A 26,690-nucleotide genomic window follows, 5' to 3' on the forward strand; every position below is an offset into this window, starting at 1 on the left:
AGGGCCCGGCTGCCAGGGGCGGCGGTTCCTTTTAGGAAAGACAGAGCGATGGGCCCTTAGCCTGGGCTCCTTCGGGTCCTGGGGGTGATGCACAGCGAGTAGGGGTGCCAGGGGGTGGGGAGCCCAGTCTGGCAGTTCTCCTGCCTCCCTGAGGCGGCCAGCAGACCTTCCTCCGGCCCAAGTCATCCTGCGGAGAAGCCGGAAAGGGGGAAACCCGCAGTGGAGCCAGAGTCGGCTGGCCCATCCGTCCGCAGGCTCCTCCCGGGACCCAGTCTTTTTAAACATTATTTCCCCTGATGTCAGAGAGGAAGGGAGAGGGAGAGCAGGAGAAAAACATCCATGACGAGAGAATCATGGACCTGCTGCAGGCCCCGCCCTGGGGATGGAGTCAGCAACCCGGGCACATGCCCTTGACCAGGAAGCGAACTGTTGTTGTGGGCGACCCTCAAATGACGACCACCAGTCAGCCAAATTGGAATTTAGGAAGCCTTTATTACGAACTGGAGTCCGGGCTCAAGTCTCAACTGACGCAGCAGTGAGCAACGAGAGCCCCGACCCACTCTAAGCATGCTACTTTCATTCCCGTCTTAGGGATGCCTGGCAGATTATGATTGGCTAAAGTTTTAACAAAGAAAGGTCAGTTATAAGTTATAGAAAAATTCCACTAGTACAGCAACATTTAAAGTTTATACAACACCCGGGGTGGGGGTTTATTTTCAGCTTAAGCAGTCTCTGTTTGACCTGGTTTGGTCTGTTTGTCCTGCCTTGCGGCTACTGGAAACAGGACGTGCCTGCCTGGGGGTTGAGCCTTGCAACAGAACTATTTTATGACTAACAGTTATGCTACATTCTTTGTTGTGGGTCTGGTTGCTTGTTCCTTCAGGGCCTGGCGTCCTGCCTCAACAGGGTCTTGCTGGCCGTCTGGAGCCCTGCCTCAACCGGGTCTTGCCAGCCACAACACTGTGACCACCTGGTTCATAAGCTGATGCTCAACCCCTGAGCCACACGGGCCTGGCTGGACCCAGTCCTTACAGCCATCATAGCCACCCCCGACCCTCGGAAGTGCCCTTGAACGCCGTGTCCCACCTTCAAGTTGCTCCTCCACGGGGCGCACCAGGCCGCTGGGACCCAGGCGGCCACACGGGGGGCACCTGCTCAGGGGAGGCCTGCATGGGCCTCAGAAGAATCTGGGCTCCGAAACAGTGTCCCTGCTGGCAGAGTGCGGGGTTTGGTGAGCTCTGTCTCAGGGACCCGGTGGCCTCTGTGGACACACCTGAGGGTCTGGGCTGGGAGAGACTGCCGTGCGGGGCCAGAGGCCCTGGAGGGCCAGGCCACCCCCCCCCCCCCCGTAACAAGGCAGAGGGGAAGGGGCTGGAAGGAGGTGGGCTGGGGCTCCTGCTGCCTCACAGATGAGGGGGGGGGCGGGGAGATGGGGGACAGCCATCAGTTTAATATCTGTTTGAAGAGAGAGTTTCAAGGCCTGAGCCCAAACAAGCAACGCCTCTCCCACCACCAACACAAAAACCGGACCTCCTATTCCCAACCAGCCCCTTCTTTCCACGGGCAGCGGGACCAGAGAGGGGCGGTCACTAAAGGAACGTCACACAGCACTGTCTGTGGCAGAGCCAGACCTCACACCCACGTTTTAGAAGAGGCTCAGGAAGAAGCAGGGGGGTGACCCGGGCTCACCCAAGACATCAGCACCTCTGCCTCTTCCTCTCCTGGCTAAAGGCTAAAGGGACTCAGCCCAGGCCTTCCCGAGGCCACACCTGGTTCTGCCCCTCCCCCCCACTTCCTCTCCTCCCTTCTCCCTCCCCAGCACCTCTTGTCTCAGGGGCCAGGAAACATCAGCCTTTGGGCCTGCCCTGGCCTCCAGCACAGGGACTTCAACCGTATCATGGAACCCACAACGCCACTTCTGGATACACACCCCAAAGAACGGAGAGCAGGGGCTCAAAGAGACACTTTGTACCCCATGTCCGGCCCCGGAAGTGCTGCCTTCTCAATCTGCCTGCACAGGTCTCGATGGAGGTCACTCATCCAGCCAGGCAGCCTGTCCCTTCAGAACCACATGGCGTGGAGCGCACGGCGACAGCCTCAGCACTTCACAGAGGACCTGTGGCGCCCAGCAGGCCGGGTGCAACCCTGGAGCTAACGCTGCTCCACCAGCCCTCTCTGGGGCAGCTTGGTGGCTCGGCTCCCTCCTCCTGCAATGCCCCAGCCTTATGAAGGCAGCGCATCTCCTGCAGTTCCAAGTCCTAGCCGCTGGGTGTCGCCACACAACAGAAAACCACAGCTGCTGGCCCTGGTGGGAGTTGGGGCTGGCAGGGCCTCGGGCCTCTGGAATTCCTGCCCAAGTCTTTCTGGGCTCCCTCTCAGGGGGTCCCCAGCAGCTCACAACTTCCTTCAGGGGGTCCCCAGCAGCTCACAGCTGCCCTCAGGGGGTCCCCAGCAGCTCACAGCTTCCCTCCAGGCGCTAGGAGAGCATTTCAAACTTTTCACCATCCTGCTAACAGGCAGCCTGGGCCCAGGCCCCTGGAGGCCTCCTTCCCCAGCTGAGCCCTCTCCACACGGTGCCCAGCCTCGGGCGCAGTCACCCCTGCTCCAGGCAGGCCGGGCACTCCCCACCTTCGACCTGCGGGCCTTCGACATGGAGGCCGCCCCTCATCGCCGCTGGCCGGGTGCAGACCTGCTGCAGAGGGCATGTCCGACCCACCCAGCCCTGCGGTGGGCGCTGTGTTTCTCCCTTCCCCGGTGCCCAGACAGGCTCAGGGAGGCGGAGGAGGAGTCGCCCCGCTGTGGAGGCCAGCGGCTCCTGGGCTCGGCCCCTCGGGCTCTTGCATTGGGCTTTGGCTCCATCCCCTCCAGGGCTGAGGCCCTGGCTGCCCGAGGGCAGGGCCGTGTGGAATTCCTGCTGTGACTGTGGGCCCAAACCTTTGCCAAGGCCTTTCCTAACTCTAATGGCACCTACCATCGACGTGTGCCAGGTACTGGGCTGAGTGCTCTAGGTGTGTCACGACCCCCTGGGTGGCTACCATCAGTGCCCCCAATGTCCAGAAGGGGAAACTGAGGCTCACCGAACAGGCACCAAGTCTTACGGCTGTAAGTGGCGGGGGCAGGGCTCAGGCCAGCTGGCGTCAGTCTGAGCTCTTGCTTGTGATCATCACTTCTCCACAGACACTTGGAGGACCCCATTCCTGTCCTTCGCCCGGGCGACCCCCCACCCACCCATGGCACCCAAACTTGCTGGAGGGCAGGGCTGTGTGCCTTCACCTCTGCCTGCCCCACCTCCCGGGGCCCTGGGACCCTCGGTGGGGTCAGATGCAGACTCAGGCACCCTCCCTGGCAGGCCCAGTCGCCTGGGGTGAGGGCAGCAAGGGCGGCCCCCCTCTCCCCTCCATCCACACCTCCCCCTCTCCTGAGGGCAGGGGTGTCACGGAGCATGAGAGCAGGTGAAACCTCCATGGAGTTTACAAGCTGAGTGTGGAACTCAGCCTTGTTAACAAGGAAAAGCTGGAGAATAATGACGGGGCCGGGCCAGTTTGCTTGTGGCTAGAGTGTAGGTCTGCGGGTTCCGGTCAGGACACAGGCCCGGGTTGTGGGCTCGATCCCCGGTAGGGAGCGTGCAGGAGGCAGCCAATCCATGGCTCTCTTTCATCATGGATGTTTCTCTCTCTCCCTCTCCCTTTCTCTCTGAAATCAATCAATATATATATATACCTATATATTAAAATGAAGGTAGTAAGCACTTCAGAGTCATCGCCTGCTGATGTGACTGGTGTCCTGCCATTCATGACTCACCTGAGAGGACTGGGCCATGGCTCTGTGTGCGGAGACGCTGCGGCTCGGTGGGCTCGTCCTCCAGCTCCCAGCTCCGTGCTGCTGCTTTGGAGTTGGACAGCAGCCGTGACAGGAGTCTTTAACCCCGGAAATGGGCCGATGTTACCGACCAGGACTCCCACGCCCACCTCCCAGAGGTCCAGCTGTTACACATTTACAAGCCCTAAAATGGCCGGCGCCGGGGTCCAGGGCCGGAGTGGGGCAAGTGGGCCCCCAGCGGGGCGGGGGCCTCAGAGTTGGCTCACTCCATTTCGGTCCAGGCTCCGCCTCCACCAGCTGCGAGGCTCAGGCCCTTTAGCCTTGGGCCTCAGTCTTCCGATCTGCAACATGAGGCCAAGAAGAGCAGCTTTAAAAATGGAGCCCGGACGGCGTGGCTCAGGGGTTGAGCATCGACCTATGTGTGAGCCAGGAGGTCACGGTTCGATTCCTGGTCAGGGCACATGCCGGGGTTGTGGGCTCGGTCCCCAGTGGGGGGCATGCAGGAGGCAGCCGATCCACAATTCTTTCTCATCATTGATGTTTCTGTCTGTCCCTCTCCCTACCTCTCTGAAATCAATAAAAATATATTAAAAGCCCTGACCGGTTTGGCTCAGTGGATAGAGCGTCGGCCTGTGGACTCAAGGGTCCCAGGTTCGATTCCAGTCAAGGGCATGTACCTTGGTTGTGGGCACATCCCCCGTGGGGAGTGTGCAGGAGGCAGCTGGTCGATGTTTCTCTCTTATCAATGTTTCTAACTCTCTCTCCCTTTCCCTTCTTCTCTGTAAAAACATCAACAAAATGTATTTTAAAAATATATATATTAAAAAACAAAATAAGTAAATAAAAACAGAGCCTGTTACCGTTCAGGTGCCGAGCCCGGGCTCTCACCAGCCTGCCAGCAGCCCTGAGCAGCGGCAGCCCTCGGGGGGAGGAGGAAGTGGGGGCGCGAGGGATCAGAACCTCATCCGCGGCCACAGATCCGGCTTGAACCGCACCGGCGGCGGCTGCGGCTTCGTGGGGACGATTATGAATGTGTGTCGAGGAGCTGGGCACCGACTCGGCGCTGGCAAAACACAGCCGACGTTCATTAACCCGGAGGCTGAGCGCCCAGTCCGGACCCACGCACCCCCCGCGTGGCAGCCTGTCTCCTGATTGCAAGCTCTCCAGCCACTTTGCTTGTGTAACCTCATTGTCCCCACGGGACGAGAGGCATAATGACAGCGACCTGGAAGAGCTACTGTAGATAACGGATGCAGAGTGTCTGCTGAGAAGTGGTACTCAATAAATGGAAGTGATTGTTCCTGATTATCTTTTATTTCGCGTCGCTCAGAGCACAGCTCTGCTGGGCCCCGGGGCAGGGGGAGGCCGGCGAGGGGGGAGGCCGAGGAGGCAGGCCCTGGCCTGGTCCACGCCTGGCACCCCTCCCCCTCCGGCCAGGTCAGCCCCTCGCAGGGCCCTGGCCTGAGAACTGCTTCGGAGGCGTGGACGCTGTTGCTACGCGCCGGTTGCTAGGCAACCACTGTTACTCCCGGCCAGGCCACCTCCCTGAGGGCCCCGGGTTCTCTGGAGTGGCTCCTGCCCCCTCCTGCCTCCTGTGGCCTCTCGCAGACCTCACAGCCGTTGTGGAGGGCAGGTGAGGGTGGGGCCAGCTGCGGGGGGCAGAGCCAACCCCTGGTGGGCAGCGGTGGGCAAGGCCGCAGGAGGGGAGGGAGAGACCAGGCCCCGGGGCTGGGAGTGGGCGTCCCGCTGGAGCAGCCGGAGTGCCCGCTGGCCAGAGGTTGGCCGTCAGTGCCAAGGGGACGGCGTGGGGGGCCAGGGTCAGGGCGTGGGGCGGTCAGGTGCCCGTGCCCAGGCCCTGGCTCCGCCATCGAGCATGTGCTGATGTATACCACCTTTACCTCTTGGCACACAATCCGCCACAACGGCCCAGTCCTCACCGCTCCCAACCACCCGGGAACCTTTAGTCTAGTCCAGTGGGTGGCACACTCAGTCAACAGAGCGGCAAACCGCGGCTCGAGAGCCATGGTTTACCGACCACTTAGCTAACCCGTCATCACGGGGAACCTGTTTCCCGAAGGTAAACAGGAGTTCACACCAAGTGTGGGCCAGTGAACGAGACCCACATCTGAGACACACGCTGACCATGATGAGACCAACCTTCAGTGGGAGGTGTGGGTGGGGGAGAGGAGGGGGTGGGGGAGAGGTGCGGGTGGGGGGAGAGGTGTGGGTGGGGGAGAGGTGCGGGTGGGAGGAGAGGTGCGGGTGGGGGGAGAGGTGCAGGTGGGGAGAGGAAGGGGTGGGGGAGAGGAGGGGGTGGGGGAGAGGAGGGGGTGGGGGGAGAGGTGCGGGTGGGGGGAGAGGTGCGGGTGGGGGAGAGGAGGGGGTGGGGGAGAGGTGCGGGTGGGGGGAGAGGTGCGGGTGGGGAGAGGAAGGGGTGGGGGAGAGGAGGGGGTGGGGGAGAGGCCAGCCTGGGGAGGCCAGAGGGTGGGGTTCCATCACCTCCTCTGTGGTCTCCACCGCCCAGAGCCGGGGTGCTCGGGCTGCGGGACCCCCAGGCTCTTGGTGTTCCCTCCCTAGGCCCCCCGGGGTTCTGCCCCACAGCACGATGACGGGGAAAATCCCCCTGGGGGTGGCCTCCCCCTACGTGAAGACGAGTTCAGGGGGCTGCACGGACCCCATGAAATTCTATGCCACCACCTACTGCACAGCCTACGGTGAGGGCGCCCGTGTGCGGGCCCAGGACCCGGGAGGGAAGCTGCCCGCCCCGCCCTCACGCAGCGTGGCCGGAGCCCCCGCAGCCCCGCGGCCGCAGAGCCGCCTCACACTGTGTGTCCGCAGCCGCCCGCAGGCCCCCGCAGGCCTGAGCCGTCCTCTGGTGCTGCCACAGGACCGTGGCCCGACCCGTTGACTCCGGGCCTCAGCCTTTTCCGCTCACACCTGTTCCTGTGCCTTCTCCACCACGGGGAGCGGGTGGGGGAGCCTGGGCCCTGGGGAGCTGGCCCTGCCTGGGAAGCAGCCCCGCCCTCTGCACCCCCACTCTGCTGACCGTGGGCCCTGCCTCCCTGCCCCCTCTGCCAGGCCGGGAGGAGTTCAAGCCCCGCATGGGCACTCACAGAGGCACCGGCTACAAGTCCAACTACCGGCCTGTGGTCTCCTACAGCCCGGCCATGGGGTACGGTCTGTCGCCCCCTCAGCCCCTGCCCGCCCGCTGGGCCTCGGCTCTCACGGACATCCATGCAGGGGGACCCTGAGCCCGCCTGCCCAGGCCTGGGGCTCTGGGGGCTCAGGGCCTGGCTCCGAGCCGGGCCCCAAGGACTTGCGAGGCAGCCTGGGGTCTGAGGGAGGTGGGAGCTGCTGGGGAGAAGCCCCCAGGCCGGTGAGAGCTCTGCCGCCCCTCAGGGAACAAGTCCGGGACAGCTTCCAGACCGTCACCGGCCAGAGTTACCGCCCCCTGGAGGTGCCTGATGGCAAGAGCCCGCTGCCCAGCAGCCTGTACCAGACCAGCTCTGGCTACTCCCTGGACAAGACTGGCCCGGCACCCACCCCCAAGGAGGTGGGTGCCTGGCCAGGGCCCTGGGCGGGAAGGGGGGGAGGCTGAGATGGGATGGAAGGAGGGCCGGGCGGGAAAGAGTGGCAACTCCTCCAGCGGGTAGGCCCGCCCTGATCGGGACCCACTCACCTTTATCACCTTCCCCTCATCCACACCCCAGCCCCTCCCCCTCGGCGTTCATTCCCCAAGCCCTCCTCCAGTCCCATCGCCGCCCAACCCCACGCCCAGCCCCGTCCCCATGGTCTCCGCCATCCCTTCCTCGGCCCCAGGCCACACCCCCACGCACACCACCACGGTCACGTCCACATGGTCCTCATCGACCCCATCGTCTCCTGTCTGTGTGTGACCATCATCCTCATCACGCCATCACCCCGTGCCCACCCACTCACTTCTCATCACCGCCATCACCCCTGTGCCCACCCACTCATTTCTCATCACCGCCATCACCCCCATGCCCACCCACTCCATCCTCATCACTACCATCACCTCGTGCCCACCCACTCCATCCTCATCACTACCATCACCCTGGTACCCACCACTCACTTCTCATCACCACCATCACCCTCGGTGCCTGCCCACTCACTTCTCATCACGCCATCACCCTGTGCCCACCCACTCACTTCTCATCACCGCCATCACCCCCGTGCCCACCCACTCACTTCTCATCACCGCCATCACTCCCATGCCCACCCACTCCATCCTCATCACCACCATCACCCCCGGGCCCGCCCACTCATTTCTCATCACCGCCATCACCCCTGTGCCCACCCACTCACTTCTCATCACCGCCATCACCCCCGGTGCCCACTCACTTCTCATCACCGCCATCACCCCTGTGCCCACCCACTCATTTCTCATCACCGCCATCACCCCTGTGCCCACCCACTCACTTCTCATCACCGCCATCAACCCCGGTGCCCACTCATTTCTCATCACCGCCATCACCCCCATGCCCACCCACTCCATCCTCATCACTACCATCACCCTGGTACCCACCACTCACTTCTCATCACCACCATCACCCTCGGTGCCTGCCCACTCACTTCTCATCATGCCATCACCCCGTGCCCACCCACTCCCTCCTCATCACCACCATCACCCCCGGTGCCTGCCCACTCACTTCTCATCACGCCATCACCCCTGGTGCCCACTCACTTCTCATCACCGCCATCACCCCCGTGCCCACCCACTCACTTCTCATCACCGCCATCACCCCAGTGCCCGCCCACTCCCTCTGGTGTTTATCCCACCCATGTCCTGAGCTGAGGCGAAGAGATGTCCCGAGATGGTGCTGGGGGAACTAGAACAGGAAGAGGCAGGGGTGGAGCAGATGTGGAGGGGCTGCGTCTGCAAAGCAGGTCAGGAAAGGTTGCTATGGAGACGTAAGACAAGCCGGGAGGGAGGTGCGCTCTCCGTCCTCCATTGCAGCAAGGTGAGGGAGGACAGCAGGTGCAAAGGCCCTGGGGCCCGGGTGGGGGTGCGGGGTGAGGAGGGACAGCAAGGAGGCAGGGCTGGAGAGGAGAGGAGGGCTGAGGGCCTGTGGGCTGCTGTCAGGACCGCAGGGCTCTGCGCAGAGAGCCAGGACCGACTTCATTGGAGGGCCCCCCCCCCTCCCCCGGAGGCTGCTGTGGGCACCCTGGGAGTCCAGGGCCGACACGGGGTCCGGCGGTGACTGCCACGTGCTCACAGGTGGGAGACGGTCCCCCCCCTCAGGTCAGGAAGGTGCATTTTGACACCCAGGACTACGGGCCGCAGGCCATCACCGGGCTGGAGCCCAAGCAGGTGCCGCTGCTCCAGCAGCACCAGAGCAAGGGCTCCGTGGAGTGGGAGAACGCCCGGCACGTGAGTGGGGCCCACGGCGGCGGCGGCTGGGCAGGGGCGCCCCTCCTCCTCCTCCTCCTCCTCCTCCTCCTTCGCCTTCCTCTGTGTGACTCACCGGGGGGCGGGCTCGGGGCACCGGGAAGCGACCACGGGGGTGAGCAGAGGGTGTGGCCACCCAGGCGGCATCCAGCAGGCCCCTGCGAGCCTCAGGGTGAACCCAGGCTCCCTGCCCCCCTTCCCGACGCCAGAACTGGCACTGAATTGTGGGGAGCTCCCATTCCCTCCCTCCGGCTCCTCTGTGGGCCCCTCCAGGGCGCCAGGTCCCGCTGCTCAGCACTGGGAGTCCCGAGGGGGTGGGACTCGGCGTTCATGGTCGCCGGGAGCTGTCTCTCGTGAATTCTGGCGGGGGAGGCCGGTCGGAGGGAGAGGAGTTGGTGTTCGGGTGTCAGACTGGCCCTCACGGCTAGGACACAGCACGTGGGGCTGCTCAGAGCCGATTCCGAGAGCCACCAGCGCCCCAGCCACCCGGGCCCTGGCCCCCGGGCCCCACGCCCCGCTCTCTGTTCCAGGGCCCACGCTTCATGACTTCCGAGTACAATTCCAAGTTCCTCAGGGAGCCCGCAAACCAGCCAGGTGGGCACTTGTCTGAGCTCAGACCGCCTTCCACTGCGCGTCCTGCCCCCCCTGCCCCCCAGAGAGACCCCGGAGCGACCCCGGGGGACGGGAGCTGGCACAGCGCCAGGAAGACCCGGGGGGAAGGAAGGAGATTCAGGCAGTTGGGGTGACCTCAGCGCCTTAGGCGCCAAACCCCAAAGGACACTGTCACCTTGCAGGGCTGGTTGAGCACCCAGCACCCCCCGCCTGTGTGCCCTGCCCTTCCTCTGCTCCTCTCTCCTCCTCTGCCCTGGATTCTGGTTTCCTCCCGGTGCCCGGGATCCTGGGGTCCGTGGCGGGCGGGGCCGGGGCCAGCGCTGCCTCTTGCAGATCTCCTGCAGAAGAAGTCCATCGGGGCCAAGGAGGACAGCGGCTTCACCGAGGCGTCCGCCAAGAACCCCCTCACCTCCCAGGCGCTCCCCGGGGACCCGGTGAGTCAGCCTCCCCCCTCCCCCCTCCGCCCAGAGTCTCAGGGAGACGGAAGCCCTCGGTCTGGAAATCCCTGGGTTTTCTTCTTTCTTTTTTTTAAAATGTGAGCTGCAGAACCTTTTGTTCAAACGCCCGCTGAAAGAGCATTTGTAAAAACTACTCCTTCGGCCTCGTAGCCCCATTTACGGATGAGAAGACTGAGGCCTGAAGAGGAGAAGCCCCGTGGCCACCCGAGGCCACTCAGCACCAGACAGGCCCCTGCCCGCTGGTGTCACTCCGCGCCACGGCCTCCTCTCAGCTCTCCCACACCCGTCCCTTTCCCGTTACCCCGGGGAGCCCCGTTTGTGCTGAGCCCCTTGGGGGGGCGCTGCCTCTGGGGGGCAGACTGACGCTGCTCTGCCCGCCTTCTCCAGGCCCTCCTTCCCGGCCGGAGCACCAGCAAGGCGGACTTCCTCCCCATGACGCCCCTCCACGTAAGCGGGGCGGGAGGCTGCCCGTGCCACCGGCCGGGGCGCGGGGCAGTGAGGACGGTGTGCGGCTGCCCCAGCCTCCAGCGGCCGCTCTGTCGCCGCAGGGGGACGAGGTCCTGCCCCAGATGTCCAGGGACGCCGAGCGGGAGAGTGGCTTCAGCCGGGTGAATGAGAGGATCCTGGGCTCCAGAGTAAGCGGCCCGGCTCCCTGGGAGAAGGCACCCCAGATCGGGGGCGCGGGGGAGGGGGGGAAGGCGCCTAGACAGGCTCTGGGGCCTGGGCTGGCCCTGGGGGTGGGGAGAATCAGGGCTTTGGAGCCTCTGGGGAGGGGAGGGCCTAGGCGCTGGGAAGGAGGGTGTGTTGGAAACTGAATGGTGTGGCTGGAGGGGACGGACGGACGGACGGATGGACGGACGGAAGGAAGGGCAGGTTGTTGTGGCTGCTGGCCTCGGCCTGACCTCCCTCCATCCTGGCTGCCTCCGCGGGCCACCTGCTGGGCCACCGGCCACGGCCACGGCCCGTGCTTCTGCCCCTGCAGGTGCCCCCTCCCAGCCTGGAGCGCAGCAGCCTGAGCCAATGGCAATTCCAGCACCCGCAGCGGGTGCAGCAGACCAACGTCTCCCTGCTCGGCCGGGAGACGGTGGGGCACAAGGTGAGGCCTGGGGCACCCCACCCCCACCGCCAAGCCCTCACCTTCTGACCTGACAGCCCCTCTCGGCCCTTCGGCAGGAGCCCAGCGGGTACATCCTGAACAACCCCGGCTACGTCCGCAGCCCCTACAACCCCGGCCTGGACAACCCCTACCTGACCTCCTACAGCCAAGGGTGAGCCCCCCAGGCCCACATCTGGCTGGGGAGCCGGCCCCCCAGGCAGGGGCCGGGCCGGCCAGTGCGAGCTCAGCCTGGGAGCAGGCCCAACATGGGGCAGCGTGGGCTGTGGGAGCCAGGACTCCTGTGGGAGGGGCTGCAGAGGTGTGGGGGGGCTGCAGAGATGGGGGCTGCAGAGGTGTGGGGGGGCTGCAGAGGGGGAGCTGCAGGGTGAGGGGGCTGCAGAGGTGTGGGGGGGCTGCAGAGGGGGAGCTGCAGGGTGAGGGGGCTGCAGAGGTGGGGGGGCTGCAGAGGTGGGGGGCTGAAGGGTGGGGGGCTGCAGAGGTGGGGCTGCAGGGTGAGGGGGCTGCAGGGTAGGGGGGCTGCAGAGGTGGGGGCTGCAGAGGTGGGGGGGCTGCAGGGGTGGGCAGAGAGGCTGCGGCCACAGCCCCTTCTGTGCCGCAGGTACTTTGAGAACATCCCGAAGGGTCTAGACCGGGAAGGCTGGACTCGAGGGGGCCTCCAGCCGCAGAAACCTGGAGGCTACGCCCTCAACCAGCCGGTCACCCGCATGGAGCCCACCCCCACCCCCTCGGAGAGCCTGAGGCACCTGCACCCCCACGTGGGAAGGTAGCCCTCCCCCTCCCCCTTCCTCCCTCCTCCCTCCCCCTTCCTCCCTCCTCCCTCCCCCCTCCTCCCTCCCTCCCTCAGGCTCTGCAGCCTCTCCCTCTCCTTCCATCTGTCCTGAGGCCCGTTCCTCTCTGGCTCGTTCATCGCTCTCCTGCCCACATGCCCCCTCCTCTCCCCAGTGACCGAGGCCGCCCCGCCTGCTCCCTCTGTCCGGGCTGCATGGGGGCGAGGGGGGCGGGTGTGCAGGAGGGGACACACCTGAATGGGCTGTGGTTAGGCCCCACGCTGACCCCTTTCGCTCAGTCCTCACCAATGGCGTTCACGCCACCACAGCCCGAGCTGAGCCTGGCCCCTCGGGAGGCGCAGGGGAAGCAAAGGCCGGCTCGCTGCCCTCCCCGCTCTGGCCCTTCCTCCCTGCAGAACCCTGATCTCCACGGACCCCTTCTACCGCTCCCCACCTCACAGCAGCTGCTTCAACACCCCCCACTGAGCTGAGGCCTGGGTAAGGGTTGGGGGACCCTCCTGCAGCTGCTCCCCACTTGGGGGTTGCTGTTGAGGGCCAGCGCACCTCCCAAGCCCTGAGTGGAAGAAGCCCTGCCTGGGGGACCCCCGCCCCAGAGTAGGGGAGGGCGGGCGCCCAGAACCACCCAGAGCCCCTCAGCCTCGTCTTTGTTCCCCGGCACAGGTTCGCCAAGCCGATGGGGCGGGAGCCGGCTGTCCCTGTCCCCCCAGAGCCCCTGCCCCCCGCCCCCAGTTACTTTCCTAATGAAATAAAGAGCGGCAAAGCAGAGTGTGTCCGTCACCGGGGGGCGGGCTGGGAAAAGGAGGGGGCGTGGCCAGATGAGGGTCAGGGAGGCCGAGGACCAGGCCAGGGGGGGGAGGGAGGCAGAGCTGGGGTGGCTGGAGGCCTCAGATACCTGGTCTGTGGCGCGGGGCGGGAGGGCTTCTGGGCTCTTCTGGGACCCACGCTGGAGGGACGGAAGGAGAGAGGAGGACGGTGGGGGCAGGAGGAGCCCTGAAGGTCTCTCCAGAGACAGAGATGGACATACGGACGGACACGTGGACACCAGCACGGGAGGACGGGTGGCAGGAAGGGCGGGGGCCTGGGGGCAGCCCTTGATGAGAAGGGGAGAGGGCGCCCCCGGAGGCTGCCTGGCGCTAGGACCCCAGCCTGCAAGGCAGCGTCTGGGCCGCCACTCAGGGCCCGCCTCCAGGTGCCTGTGTGGGGAGCACGGGGAGAGGGGGGAGAGCGGGGAGCGCGGGGAGCACGGGGAGAGCTACAGCTGTGAGCGGCCCGCGGCACCTGCGCCTCAATGAGGAAGCCGCCCAGAGAGGCAGGAGCTGCTCAGGGTCACAGGGCAGGAGGCGGCAGCAGCCCCGCCTCGGCTGAGGGCTGACCCAGTGGCCCAGCAGCTGCTCCCCGTCCCCGGCCCTGTGGGGGGCGTCTGGGGAGCATCCACACAGTCTTCCGCAGCAGCCTGGGAGCTGCCGTGGCCCGCTGGGGCTCCCTGGGGCTGTGGGTGGCTCCAGCACGGGGTGGGGGGAGGGGAGGAGAGGGGGAGGAGGGGACACAGTCTCTCAGCTACAGACCCAGCCGGACTCAGGCCCCACGACAGCCCCACGCACCATGGCTGGGGCCTGCTGGTCAATAGGCATAGACACAGACACACAGCACATTAACACACATAGACGCAGGCACACATATCAACACGCATAGACACAGACATCAACACACATAGACACAGACACGCAGCACATTAACACACATAGACGCAGGCACATCAACACCGATAGACTCAGACACACGTCAACACACATAGACACAGACATCAACACACAGAGACACAGACACACGTCAACACACATAGACACAGACATACACAGAGACACAGACACAGGCACATCAACACGCATAGACACAGACACAGATACACACAAACAGCGGACAGAGACTCCGGACAGACTCCCTCCCATCCATTCTCATTCCCCCAGCCGTGTCTCCTTACAGCTCGTGTTCCTGCTCACCCTCCTCTTGGCCCAGGAGGAGATAGGGTGTCGGGGACACTGGAGCCTGATTACACCCTCTCTCCGCACCCCCCCACCCCCATGGTCCTGCGCCCAGTTTTCAGGCCCTGGGAGCTGGGGCTGCCTCATGGTTTCCTGGGCTGGACGTGTGGACCCCACTCAGGGGTGGGGGCTGAGCAGTCCCGGGGGCCCCTTAGCAAACTCATTAGTCAACAGAGCCAAATATCAGCAGTACGACGATTGAAATTTCTTTTGAGAGTCAAATTTTTTAAACTTAAACAACTTCTAACGCCACTTCTTCAAACTAGACTAGCCCAGGCCGTGGTATTTTGTGGAAGAGCCACACTCAAGGGGCCAAAGAGCCGCATGCGGCTCGTGAGCTGCAGTTTGCTGACCACAGCCTTAGCCTGTCTCCTCCCCTGCAGCCTCCCTCCAGGCTGCTCATCCTGGGCCGCTGCTTGGGCCCTGGGCCCCGGCCCAGAAGCGGTGTGAGGTCAGGTGGCCCAGGGCGTGGGTGGCAGGCAGGGGATCTGGAGGGGCCAATGCGGAGACTGGGAGGTTCTGCGCCTCCACAGGGCGCGGGGCCTGGGTTTCCCGTCTCCCAGGGGCACGTGTGGACGCGGGGAGGTGCAGTGACTCCCCACGGCACAGCCGGGGAGGGCAGCGGGCGAGGCCGGCAGGAGGGCTGGAGGGGACCCGAGTGGGCCCCTTGCTCTCCCTCACACGGTGCCCAGCTTCTGCCCAGTCCCCACCACGCTTCCCCACAGTGGCCCGAGGGCCCCACATTCCAACCTTGACCCCCAGTTGGGTCAGTGCTGAGTGGGCCACGCATGTGACCAGGCAGGTGGGGTGAGCGCCCCCTGCTGTGGTGCTCAGGTCACTGAGACAGTTAGAGGGACAGGCCTTCGCCACGTCCCTCCCACCTGTGCTGCCCGGTGAGTGGGCACTGACAGTGCGGCTTCATCAGGGGTCTCCCGTCCCCTTGCCCCTCTGAGACGGTCCATTTCCTCCCCGGGGCCCAGGTTGCAGGCTGGAGCTGGCCAGGCCAGGGTTTCTGGAGTCAGAGGTCCTGGGTTCGAATCCCAGCTTCTCACCCTGCAGCTGCTTCCTGCTGGCTGTGGCGGCCACCTGGGCGTCTGAGCTGCCACAAGCAGCAGAGCCCACCTGCTGGGGTACACGAGCCCATGTGGAAAGTGCTGAGCTCGCTCACGAGCAGGAGCTGCCGGCGCTGGAGGGGAGGGAGCAGACCTCGGTGGGGCGGGGACTTGAGCGAGGCCACATGCAGGCTCAGGGTATGGCCTTCACCTTCCCGGGGAGCAGCCCCCCTCCTGCCTGGGAGAGCCTGGGGTGACCCCAGGAGGCCTAGGCTGCCCCCCTGAGGGCTCCTCTGCTGGGCCTCTGGGATGCTGCCTGCCCCTCCCTTCACCTGCAAACCGGGCGAGTCCCTCCTTCCAGCTGGTGCCAATTGTGCCAATTGTGCCAACTGTAGCTGCTGCCAAGGCACCAGGACGTTCTGGAAGCCACTCAGAGGCACAATGACGATGATTAGCTTTTGTTACGCCCACAGCCTCCGGGCGGGGGTTTTCCGTGGGCCTCCTCTTTCAGTGAGAACAGAGGGGCCTCCCCCTGGGGGAAGTCTGGGGACACAGCTGATGGCACGCTGTGGGGGTGCGGAGCCCCGAGGGCTGAGGGGACGGCGGATCAGGACAGACGCTGGTGCGGCTTCTGACGCACACGGACACGCGTGAGGCTGCCCATCGTCATGGCACCGGGCAGCGGAAGCTGACAGGCACCATCTGGCCTGGGTCACACGGTGACATGCAGGGCCACCGGCTCCTGGGCTTGACAGCTGGCCAGCTGGGAAAAGGCGGCGGTCGGTCCGTGGGAACTGGAGGCCTGGCGGGAAGGCGGCAGGAGGTGGGTATGTGCACGCACAGATGGAGGCCCCGAAACTCGAAATGCGATCCCCGATTTCCTCTCTGGCCATCTGGAGGGCCCCTCTTCCCACGGAGATGTTCCCTCAACAGCCAAATAGGCAACGACGGCCAGCCCCCGCCCCCCCCCCACGTCCTCTGTTAGGCTTGGAGGGGGCTGTTGGGGTCTCCCAGGGCTGCTGCCCATCCGTCTTGCTTTTCCAGATGCTGCTACAGACAGTGCTCCGCCAGGAAGGCTCTGGAGCCATAAAACTTCACCCCGGAAGGAACTCTGTGAGAACCAGGTCCGGCTGAGTCAGAGACGGGGCACACTCTCCCTCCTTCTCCCCCTCCCCCCCCCCCCCCCCCACACACACACACTTAGTCTGGGATGATTCTGTAACAAACAACCCTTAAGCCTAAATGGCTGAACATGTTTATCAACAAATCAACAAACGACAAGTGCTAGAGAGGATGCGAAGAAAAAGGAACCCTCGTGCACTGCTGGTGGGAAGGCAGACTGGTGCAGCCGCTGTGGAGAACAGTATGGAGTTTCCTTAAAAAACTAAAAATGGAACTGCCATTTGACCCAGTGATCCCACTTCTAGGAATATATCCCAAGAAACTAGAAACACCAATCAGAAAGGATATATGCACCCCTGTGTTCATAGCGGCACAATTCACCATAGCTAAGATTTGGAAACAGCCTAAGTGCCCATCAGCAGATGAGTGGATTAGCAATCTGTGGTACATCTACACAATGGAATACTACACTGTATAAAAAAGAAGGAATTCTTACCGTTTGCAACAGCATGGATGGACCTGGAGAGCATTATGCTAAGCGAAATAAGCCAGTTGGAGAAAAATAAATACCACATGATCTCACTCATTTATGGATAATAAAGAACATTATAAGCAGATGAACAAATAGATACAGAGGCAGAGAAGCATCCAACAGACTGTCCAACCTATGGGGGGAGGTGGGAGGAGTGAAGGGGTAAGAGATCAGTCAAAGGACTTGTTTGCACTCATATGAGCATAACCAATGGACACAGAGAGTAGGTGGGTGAGGGCGTGTGCTGGGGGGTGGGAGCAGCTGGGGGAGGTCAATGGAGGGGGGAAGGAGATTCATGTAATATGTTAAACAATAAAGAATTTATTAAATTAAAAAAATGGCTGAATATGTTAATATTTATTTCTCATTTGCTTCACAGTCTAATGTGGGTCAGAGAGCTCATCTCCACCTGGTGACTCAAGGATCCAGTTCCTGCTCACCTGTGACACAGCAGAAAACAGAAGTGGAAGATTGTGCGTGAATGTGGCATGTGTAACTTCTGCCCACGTCTGTTGGCCTGGTGCTCCCCGCAGGGTCCAACTCCACCAGTGCCCAGGAAGACATCAATTGGTGACTCTTGGCTGCCCCTACCCCAGGGAGGGGAAGGAGGGGGACCAGGCAAGGCCAGTCCCTGGCCCTCATGGCAGGACCTGGGTCTGTGGTCTTGGAGCAGAAGATCCAGCTTCAACTTGGCCACAGGCCTAGGAAGGGGTAAGGGCAGCTGCCAGCCATGCCCATTGTGGTCTCTTTTGAGAGGAAGGAGGCAGCGCTTCAGAACGCATTTTGGAACATGGAGGTCTCCCAGAACCCATTAGGATGGTCAAGTGTCTGTCCTCGGCATGGAGGCATGTCCGGCATGGAGGCGTGTCTGGCACCCAGTCAGCTTCCCTCCCTGGCCTCTGCTGCTCCAGCTCTTGTGTCACCGGAGGGCTGGAGAGAACTCTTAGCTTTCAGCACACCAGCCAGGTCGCTCTCAAGAGCTCTGGTTTCGGGGAACGTGATCCCCAGGGTGTTTGTGGCCTCCAGTTTCTCGGGGGCCTGGGGCACAGGGTGGCAGCGGCTGAGCCAGCCTCGTGAGCTTGACTGCCTATGAAGGGTTCCGGGCCAGTGGTGGCCCAGGCAGTGCCTGCAACTTGCTAATGGGCAAACCCTGAGCCCAGAGCACAGCCCTAGGCTGCCCCTGGCCGTGGCGGCCTCCTTGCTCTGCCTTCCTGCGTCTGCTTTGGGGTTCTGAGGCTTGCTTTGTGGGGTCTAGGATGCTCCCAGTTGGGCAAACACGCTGCATCCTGGGGCAGTTCTGGAAATCTTTGCAGGATGAGGGCGAGCACAGCGGCATCTGGGTGGTTTCTGTAATTTCTCCCAGCTGAGCGAGGCAATGTGCCATGGGGGTCCAGGCTTTGTAATACGATGAATTGGGTTTGCATCCTGGCCTTGCCCTTGCCAGCTGTGTGGCCTTGATCAAGCTACTTACCTTCTTCTTTAAAAATGTTTTCTTTTTTATTAATTTCAGAGAGAGAGAGAGAGAGATCAATTATAAGAATCATTGATCAGCTGCCTCCTGCACATCCCCTACTGGGGGTTGAGCTTGCAATCCAGGCCTGTGTTCTTGACTAGAATCGAACCTGGGATCCCTCAGTTTGCAGGCCAATACTATAGCCACTGAGCCACACCAGCTAGAGCAAGCTATTTGAATTGGTTGAACTGGTTTTCTCATCTGTGGAGCAGGGGAACTTAGCGCCTGCTTGGCCACGGTGGTCAGAAAATGAATTTCTTTATCTCTCTCTCTCTCTCTCACACACACACACACACACACACACACACACACACATTCCTTTCTTGCAGCAACAGTCACAGGGGTCCTGTTAAGATGTATGTCAGGCCATAATGGTTTGGCTCAGTGGATAGAGCGTCTGCTTATGGGCTAAAAGGTCCCAGGTTCAATTCTGGGCACATCCCCAGTAGTGGGTGTGCAAGAGGCAGCTGATCGATGATTCTCTCTCATCGATGTTTCTAACTCTCTATCCATCTCTCTTCCATTCTGTAAAATATCAATAAAATATATTTTAAAAAAAAATGATGTATGACGGCTCATGCCATTCCTCTGCTCAAACCACCCCCCCAGTGACCACTCACCAAAGTCAAAGTCAAAGCTTTCACAAAGACCCCCATCCTGAGACGTCCTCTCTCTGCCATCTCCTGCTGCCTGGGCTCCTTGCAGCTCCAGGGCACCTGACACACTCCTGCCGGGGTCCCGGCACTGCCACCCCGGCCTGGAACACATGTGCCCCGGACATCTGTCTGCACGGCCTCTTCCCCCCCCCTGGCTCCGGTGCCTCCTGTCCTGAGGGCTCCCTGCCGCTCCTGGTCCTGCAGGGCCTCCGTCCCTCTGTCTGGTGTTCCTTCCTCCACAGCCGGACCGATGCCTGGCACAGCGGGAAATGCCTCTTGTTGATCATCTCCACTGGCAGGAACGTAAGCCCTGCAGAGGCAGGGTTTCGGGTCTATTGATATGCTCACGTTCATACTCACCGCCCTGGGCCAGCCACACGAGCAGGGCCGTACTGTTCGGTGAGTGAATACGGGCATGCAGGTGAGGACTCGAGTTCCGGGGGCGCAGGTACGAGGGGGCATGGCATGAAGAGCACTGGCACTTTCCTTATTTTGCCAAATGAGGGCCTGGGGCGAGGTCCCCAGGAGCCCATGAACCCGTGGGAGCTGTGACATCTTGGGGGAGGGGAGTCCCACCTCCTGTGTTTTCCGGGGACGCGCGCCCCAGCTTCCCGCAGACAATGAGCAGAGCCTGTGACCTCCTCGGAGCTGAGCTCCCGCCCTCTGACCTCTCGTGGTGGGCTCTAACAGGCTGACATCCCTGCCGGCTAAGGACCCGGGGTGCTCACACTCCATGGCCTTGCTCAGCTTCAGCAGCCACCAGGGTGAGCGGGTGAGGGTGGGGCGTGTGGGGACGCTGGAGGGAAGACAAAGGGGACTTCTATGTTACACGTGCTGTTTCCTTCCTTCTCTTAGAAAAGAAAGTGGACTGAAAGCGAGGCTGACCAAGTGTGTGCGGCCCTCACAGCACGGGGTGCCATCACAGAGAGCTCCGTTCTGTCCTGCGGGTCCCATTTCTTCAACAGAATACGGGCTCGGAGGTGGGCAGGCTGACAGCTTATGGTCAGGGATGGCGAGGCCGTTTCTGGGGGCCTGAGGACAGCGGTCACCGCCGGCCCCTTCGCGTGGGGGAATGGGCAGAGGGTGGCGGAGTGTGGGCCCAGCTCCTATCGCTGTGGGAGCCCCCTCTCCCGCCCGGCTCCCCTCCCCGGCTCTCAGTTTCCTGCCGTCCCGGGGAGTGGGAAAAGGCTGAGAGGCCCCGTGCTGGGGATGGAGCTAATTCATTAGTGACGCCTCAACAAGAACTGGGCGCCCGCAGTGCCAGCGTGATTCATCAGCGTGATTGCCCGCTGCCAGCCTGCGTGGGCCGGCATGCCAGCACATTTTACCTGTACCCACCGAGAAGGACCCGGTGGGAGGCGGAGGTACCGAGCGAGAGCAAGAAAAAGCCTGGAGAAAGGAGAGGGCTGGTCCCCGCGCCCCGGGACCCTGGACGCTGTGCCGGGCGGGCGGGTGCTGGAGAGGCAGGGCATGTGGCTCCTGCCCGCGCAGGCAGTGCCAGCTCCAAGCATGTGGTGAGGGGGGCTGCTGGGCTGCCTCCTCCACAGCGGATGTTCCCTCAGGGGGCATCTGTTTGAGGGGCAGCAGGGGGTGGAGATGGGGGGGTTGTGGGGGGATGGGGGGAGTGGCTCTCAGCCTTACCCATCAGCTTGGCTGGGTTTTCCTCCGGGAAGTTCTCCCAAAGAAGCAGAAGGGAGAGCTGAGTGGGGGCTTGGGTGAGGCCTGGAGGGAGCGAGAAGGCCCCCTGGCTAAGGCCCAGGCCCTCCCCTCTCCCCCCCCCCAGCTCTGGTGTCAGGGCTGTGCTTATTCTCCGCCTGGGTCCCCCCTCCCTCAGGGGTCCTGTCTGCATCTCATCCGTTTCCATCCCAAGACCGGGGTCCCGGGCTGGCTGCTGGCTGCAGCAATACCTGTCTGTGACCCCAAACCCCGACATCCCTAGCCCTGTTGCCACTGCTCTTGCTCCTTTATCCCACGCTCATATGGCGTGTCTGAGCAAACGCAGTCAGGAGCGAAGGGAGTGCGTGCACACTGAGTAACTTCCTTCACATGGAACGCGAGAACAGGCCCCACCGGCCCGCGGTGAGAGCTGACCCTGGGAGGTGAGAGGTGACGGTAAGAGGCACCAGGGGACTCCGAGTGATGGCAATACTACACGGCTGTTCACATCTGTTAAAGCTCAAACTGCACCCCTGGCCGGTTTGGCTCTGTGGATAGAGCCTGCGGACTGAAGGGTCCCAGGCTCGATCCCTATCAAAGGCATGTGCCCAGGTTGCAGGCTGGATCCCCCTGCTATAGGGGGCGTGCAGGAGGCAGCGGATCAATGTTTCTCTTTCTTCATTCTCTCTCCCTCTCCCTTCCTCTCTGAAATTACCCCCCAACCCCCCCCGCCAGTGGGGTGACCTTGGGCAAGTCACTCAGCTCATCCAATCTCTCAGAGCCATGACGCCAGGGCTCCGTGCAGGGAGAGCTGAGCTCGCGCAGGTTCCCAACCCCGGGAGCCAGCCTTCCTGCCCCTGCCCCGAGCTTTGCAGGAGGCTCCGCGGGGGCCGGAGCCGCGGTGGCGGGAGCATGCGCAACAGGCAGTCCCGGGTGACAGGGTCCCGGTGGGCGGCGCTCGGAGGCGCTCAGGTGCGGGTCCTCCGTCCTCACGCAGCCTGAGCGCCGCGGGCGGGCGGGCGGGCGAGAGGGGGTGCGCGCGCGGAGGAACAACCTGCCGGCGAGGCGGGCGTCCCGGCGCGGACGAGGCGGAGCCAGGCTGAGTCCCCGAAAGTCCCGGGATGGGACCCGCCGCGAAGAGGGCCGGGCGGCAGCGCTGCTCCGAAGGAGTCCCTGTCCGGAGCGGCCCTCGCGGGGAAGCCGGTCGCGGGCGGCGGTGGCGGAGGGGCCGCGGTAACCGCCCGCCGCAGGCCCCTCTCCAAACCACGTGTCCGGAGTCCGGGGGGGCGCGCCGGCGTCTCCGGCCTTCGCTCCCTTCTTCCCGGACTTGCGGTCTGGGCGCCAATGGCCGCCAAGCCGAGTGGCTCGCCGCGACGGGCGAGCGCCGGAGGACGGGTCTGTGCCCACGGAACGTCAGGCTCGGGGGGCGCGGCCCCGGGGTGCCCTCGGCCTACGCCGCCCGGCGCCCGGCGCCCGAACCCCGGCACCGGGAGCTCCGTGGCCCCGCCCCGCCCCGCCCTCCCTCCGCCTCATTGGCAGCCGCGTCGGGGGTTGCCAGGGCGACGGGTCGCTTAGCTGCGAGTCAGAGCGAACCCGAGCCAGTCCGCCGGCGTCGGGAGCCGGGGAGGCCAGAGGGCGAGCCTCCGAGCGCGGCGCCCCGAGGCCGGGCCCCGAGCGGGGGCCTCCTGTCGGCCGCGCGCGGCCCCCCTCCCGGCGCAGGGCCAGGCCGGGGCGGGGGGCCCCCGGAGCCGGGGCGGCCTCGGCCCCGTCGGGGAGACGAGGGGGCGACCAGAGCGGAGCGATGCCGCGCGGCGGCGGCGGCGGCGGCGGCGGCGGCGGCGGCGGCCCCGGTCGGGGCCCGTGACCATGGGCATCGCCGAGTCCACCCTGGACGAGCTGCCGTCGGACGCGGAGGAGCAGCTGCGCCACGGCGAGCAGCAGCTGGAGCTGAGCGGGCGGCGGCTGCGGCGGCTGCCCAGCGCCGTGTGCGCGCTGAGCCGCCTGGAGAAGCTGTACGTGAGCGGCACGGGGCTGCGCGAGCTGCCAGAGGAGATCGAGGAGCTGCGCGAGCTGCGCATCCTGGCGCTGGACTTCAACAAGCTGGAGCGCCTGCCCGACGGCCTGTGCCGCCTGCCGCGCCTCGCGCGCCTCTACCTGGGCGGCAACCGGCTGCTGGCGCTGCCCGGCGACTTCGCCCAGCTGCAGAGCCTGCGCTGCCTCTGGATCGAGGGCAACTTCCTGCGGCGCTTCCCGCGGCCGCTGCTGCGCCTGGGGGCGCTCCAGTCGCTGCAGATGGGCGACAACCGGCTGCGCGCGCTGCCCGCCGACCTGCCGCGCATGACGGGCCTGCGCGGCCTCTGGCTCTACGGCAACCGCTTCGAGGAGTTCCCGCCCCCGCTGCTGCGCATGGGCCGCCTGCACATCCTCGACCTGGACCGCAACCGCCTGGGCGGCTTCCCGGACCTGCGCCCGCTGCGCTCGCTGCGCGTCTTCTCCTACGACCACAACCCGGTCACCGGGCCGCCGCGCGTCGCCGACACCGTCTTCCTCGTGGGCGAGGGCGCCGTGGAGCGCATGGCCGAGCGCGACGAGCCTGTCCCCCGGCGGCCACCCCGGCGGCCGGCACGGGCCTTCGAGGATGACGAGGAAGAGGACCTGCTCATCGGGGGCGGGGGCTCCCGGGCCCTGGGACCTCCGGGGGGCAGCCTGCGCACCCTGGACGCTGCTCCAGGCCTGGGCACCTGAGCCTGTGCTCTGGGTGATGGGCTTCGGCGGCTCTGGGGAGCTCCGTGGGAGCGGTGGGCAGAGCAGGGGCCACTTGGGGGGAGTTGCCCGGAACAGGCAGGCCTGGGGGGCTTCTTCAGACAGGCCTGGGCGGTCGTCAGACCAGGAAGCATGGCTCCAGCCAGCCCCCGTGTCTGTGTGGGGCCCCTGAGAGGGTCACTGACAAGACAACGGAGAGGCCCGCTTCCTCCCAGAAACTGGCCACTGCTGTCGGTGGAATCGGCACCTGGCGGAGGGTGGACACCCAGGTGCCCATCGTCTCCTGCCTCCTGGAGGTTGGCTCTCCCAGGCCCGCCGCCTCTGGAAGGGCCGCTGCTGCCAGGCAGGCCTGCCCTGGGAGGAGGGCCTGGCCGGGCAGAGGCCTGCAGGCGCCGGTGCCCAGGACAGAAGTGGGAACCTGTGATTGGGGCCCCTTCACCGGGGCGCCTTGGACATACCTCCCTCCCCATCCCTCCCATCCCCCCCAATTTGTATGGGGAGGGGGGGCTCAGGAGGCAGGGCCTGCACCTCGCCTTGTATCCAGTTCTCTCCTCCCAGTTTGTGCCTGGAATCTGGCAGCGAGAGAAGCTTGTCCTCCCTCCCCCGCCAAGCCTCCCAGCTGTCAAGGTTGACAAGCAGCCACTCTGCCTGGAGGCCTCCTGCACGGAGAGTGCGCGGGGCTGGGGAGGCGGCCCAGCGCCTTTCCCACTGCCTGCACTCTCCATTCCCTTAAATGGGCACAGCCAGGGCGGCTGGCACGGCGCGGGGCATGGGACGAGCGCTGTGTGCCTCTCCTCCGTCACCAGGGACAGCCTCAAGTGGGCGAGGAGGGGCCTCACTCTGCCATTCCCGGGCCAGATCTTTCCCATCCGAGCAATAATGGGCGGGGTGGGCGGGGCCAGGGACACTCAGGGACACTGTCGGGGCCGGGGCCCCACGTGGTGGTGGTGGTGGTGGTGGTTTCTTTAGGAAGAGGGGGGAAAAAACTGGCTGCAAGCAAATTACATTTCTTGGAGAAAGAATGTGCATTTCCCCACGCCTGTTTATTTAAAGCCCTGGGGGCACCGGGTCCCACTGCTGCGGGGCCCTGGCTCCCTCTGGCACTGCCCTCTGTCCCTGGACCTGGGCTCTGAGGGAGCCGTGCAGCCCACTGCCGCCTTCTGTCTGGGGAGCAGGCCCAAAGGCTTTGGCTGCTCAAGGCTGCTCCCATCCGGCTTGCTGTAGCTTCCCCTCTGCCGCCCAGCCCCCAGCTCCGCCCCTTCCTTGTCTCCTCCAGGTTAACGCTCAGGTTCCCGACACCTAAGATGCTCCTGAGTCTTCCCCAGGCTGGGCTGGCCTTTCTCCACTCCTTCCCTGGTACTGACCTCCTGCGATCCCTCCCACTCCCCGTGACTCTGTTCTTCCCTCCTTCCAGCTCCCTCTTCCTCTTTCCCTCTTAGTTTCTTTTTCTCCGGTTATGGTTTGACTTTCTCCCCTCGTTGTCCAGAAAAAAAAAGGGGGGAAAAATTTAAAACTTTAAAGAAAGGAAGAAAATGGTAAAGCTCCAAGCCTAGAGGCCCATCTCCCATGAGATGCTGCTAGGCCACCATCACCATGGTGACAGGGCTGATGTCATTCAAGGCCCAAAGGTCAGGCCTGGCCCAGCAGTTCTGCTGGCCACTGGGCTGGGCCTAGGTTGGAGGCGGCTGGGGAGGGACTGGAGCAGTCAGCTTGCCAGTGAGAGTGACGGCAGAACGCGGGGAGCTGGGGGGCTGGCTGCCTCCTGCTTGAGGAGGAAGAGGGGGCCGGGGCGCTGCAGACGTGGTCCCCCCTGGAGCTCCTCAGGTCCCCGCACTCACCCTGTGTGGCTCCTTCCAGGCCGGGGGGCCTTCTCGGCGCCTGGGGACTTAGAGGAAGGACATAGTCCCACAGGCCGGGGAGGAGTGGCTGCCGGCAAGAATGTCCTCTGACCCCGTGCCCCGTGCCATAGCATCAGAAGGCTTGGGTTCCAGTCCTCGGTCTATTGACTGACCTTGAGAAGGTCATGGCGCCCCCGCACCCCCGACCTGGGGGTCCTCAGGTCCTCCGTCTGCACACAGGTGGGCTGATTTAGATCCCACTGCAGCTCAGGAACCCGTGAACCCTGTCTGTCTGCCTTCCCTTTATGCGCATCTTAGATGCTGGGGTGCAGGGTGGGGGGGGGAGGAGGGAGGGGCAGCCTCTGTCACAAGTACCTGTTGGCACTGTGAGCTCCAGGGTCCTTCCTCTTCCTCTTCCTCTTCCTCTCCTCTCTGGTCTGTTTCCCTGAAACTCTCCCTGCGGCACTCACTCAAGAGCTCCAGGTTGGGCAAAGGCCCCAATGGGGCCCCTGGCTTTGTTGCTTCACCATCAGGAGCCCGCTCCCGGGGAGAGAAAGTTTGCCTAAAGTGGGGGCTGATGCCCAGCTGGAGAGCCCTCGGAGGGCTTGTCTCCCTGCGGAAATGGGGGTGACCCGGGGAGGGAGGGGCTGTCGCCAGGACTGCTGGACAGTCCAGCTAGCCCCCCCGGGTGAGGAAGAGAGCCTGGGGCCCCTCCCCCGATAACTGCCCGTGCCTCCCTCCCGGGAGCGGGAGGAGGGGGTGACTTGGAGGGCCACTGTTAACACCACTTGTGCCCCGCACAACTGTCCAAGTTGTTCAAGGCAGTCAGCATGTGCGGGCCCCGGGGGAAGACGTGGGGCGGGGGAGGCTGGTCAGGAGGGCCGTGAGGAGTTGTGGTTGTGCCAGGCCTGAGGGCAGAGGCCGGGGAGTCTGCATCAGAGCAGGAAGGCAGGCAGTGGGAGGAGAGCAGAGCTGTGGCAGGGCAAGAGGCGGCCCAGGACCGGAGGGGGCTGGGCCTCCGAGCCCAGCGCTCAGCCCCTGCCGGCCTGGGCTGGCCGTCAGGTCTGGGTGTGGGAGGAGTGGTGGTTGTCAGTGACCTGCTCGTCCTCCCTCTGGACCCTCCTCCCCCCCAAGCCAGACCTCCTGGCTGGCAGAGCAGCAGGGATGGGGGAGGGTGGCTTTGTCATGGCACCCCCTCTTCCTGGCCCCTGTCAGGCACTTGGGCAAGCAGAACAGGGTGCAGGGGACCGGGCCCTGCCCAGAAGTCGCCTCCTTGCCCCCCAGGCCTCCCACGCGCCTGCTCAGCACCGGT

The 26,690-nt window shown here is 64.1% G+C and overlaps 2 protein-coding genes across 2 annotated transcripts; both read left to right on the plus strand.

Moving 5' to 3' along the window:
* Nucleotides 1–6,424: 6,424 nt before the first annotated feature.
* SAXO4 (stabilizer of axonemal microtubules 4) lies at nt 6,425–12,960 on the plus strand (the record flags this gene model as incomplete). The annotated part of the gene is made up of 13 exons (XM_084893874.1): nt 6,425–6,533; nt 6,898–6,991; nt 7,219–7,372; nt 9,083–9,211; nt 9,760–9,823; nt 10,175–10,275; nt 10,687–10,746; nt 10,848–10,934; nt 11,282–11,395; nt 11,473–11,567; nt 12,015–12,179; nt 12,600–12,681; nt 12,865–12,960. 12 exons carry the CDS (start codon nt 6,425–6,427, stop codon nt 12,667–12,669), a joined length of 1,242 nt encoding a protein of 413 aa, XP_084750000.1. The 3' UTR covers nt 12,670–12,681; nt 12,865–12,960.
* An 8,864-nt stretch (nt 12,961–21,824) lies between these two features.
* LRRC10B (leucine rich repeat containing 10B) lies at nt 21,825–24,419 on the plus strand. Its single transcript, XM_084895723.1, has one exon. It carries the CDS (start codon nt 22,644–22,646, stop codon nt 23,520–23,522), a length of 879 nt encoding a protein of 292 aa, XP_084751849.1. The 5' UTR covers nt 21,825–22,643; the 3' UTR covers nt 23,523–24,419.
* Nucleotides 24,420–26,690: the final 2,271 nt, after the last annotated feature.

Source organism: Pipistrellus hanaki (genome assembly GCF_964339955.1).
Source record: "Pipistrellus hanaki genome assembly, chromosome: 9".
NCBI classification, from domain to species: Eukaryota; Metazoa; Chordata; class Mammalia; order Chiroptera; family Vespertilionidae; genus Pipistrellus; species Pipistrellus hanaki.

What these genes read in the sequence shown, in the direction of transcription:
- LRRC10B (XM_084895723.1), top strand. Translation starts at nt 22,644, where the DNA reads ATGGGCATCGCCGAGTCCACCCTGGACGAGCTGCCGTCGGACGCGGAG.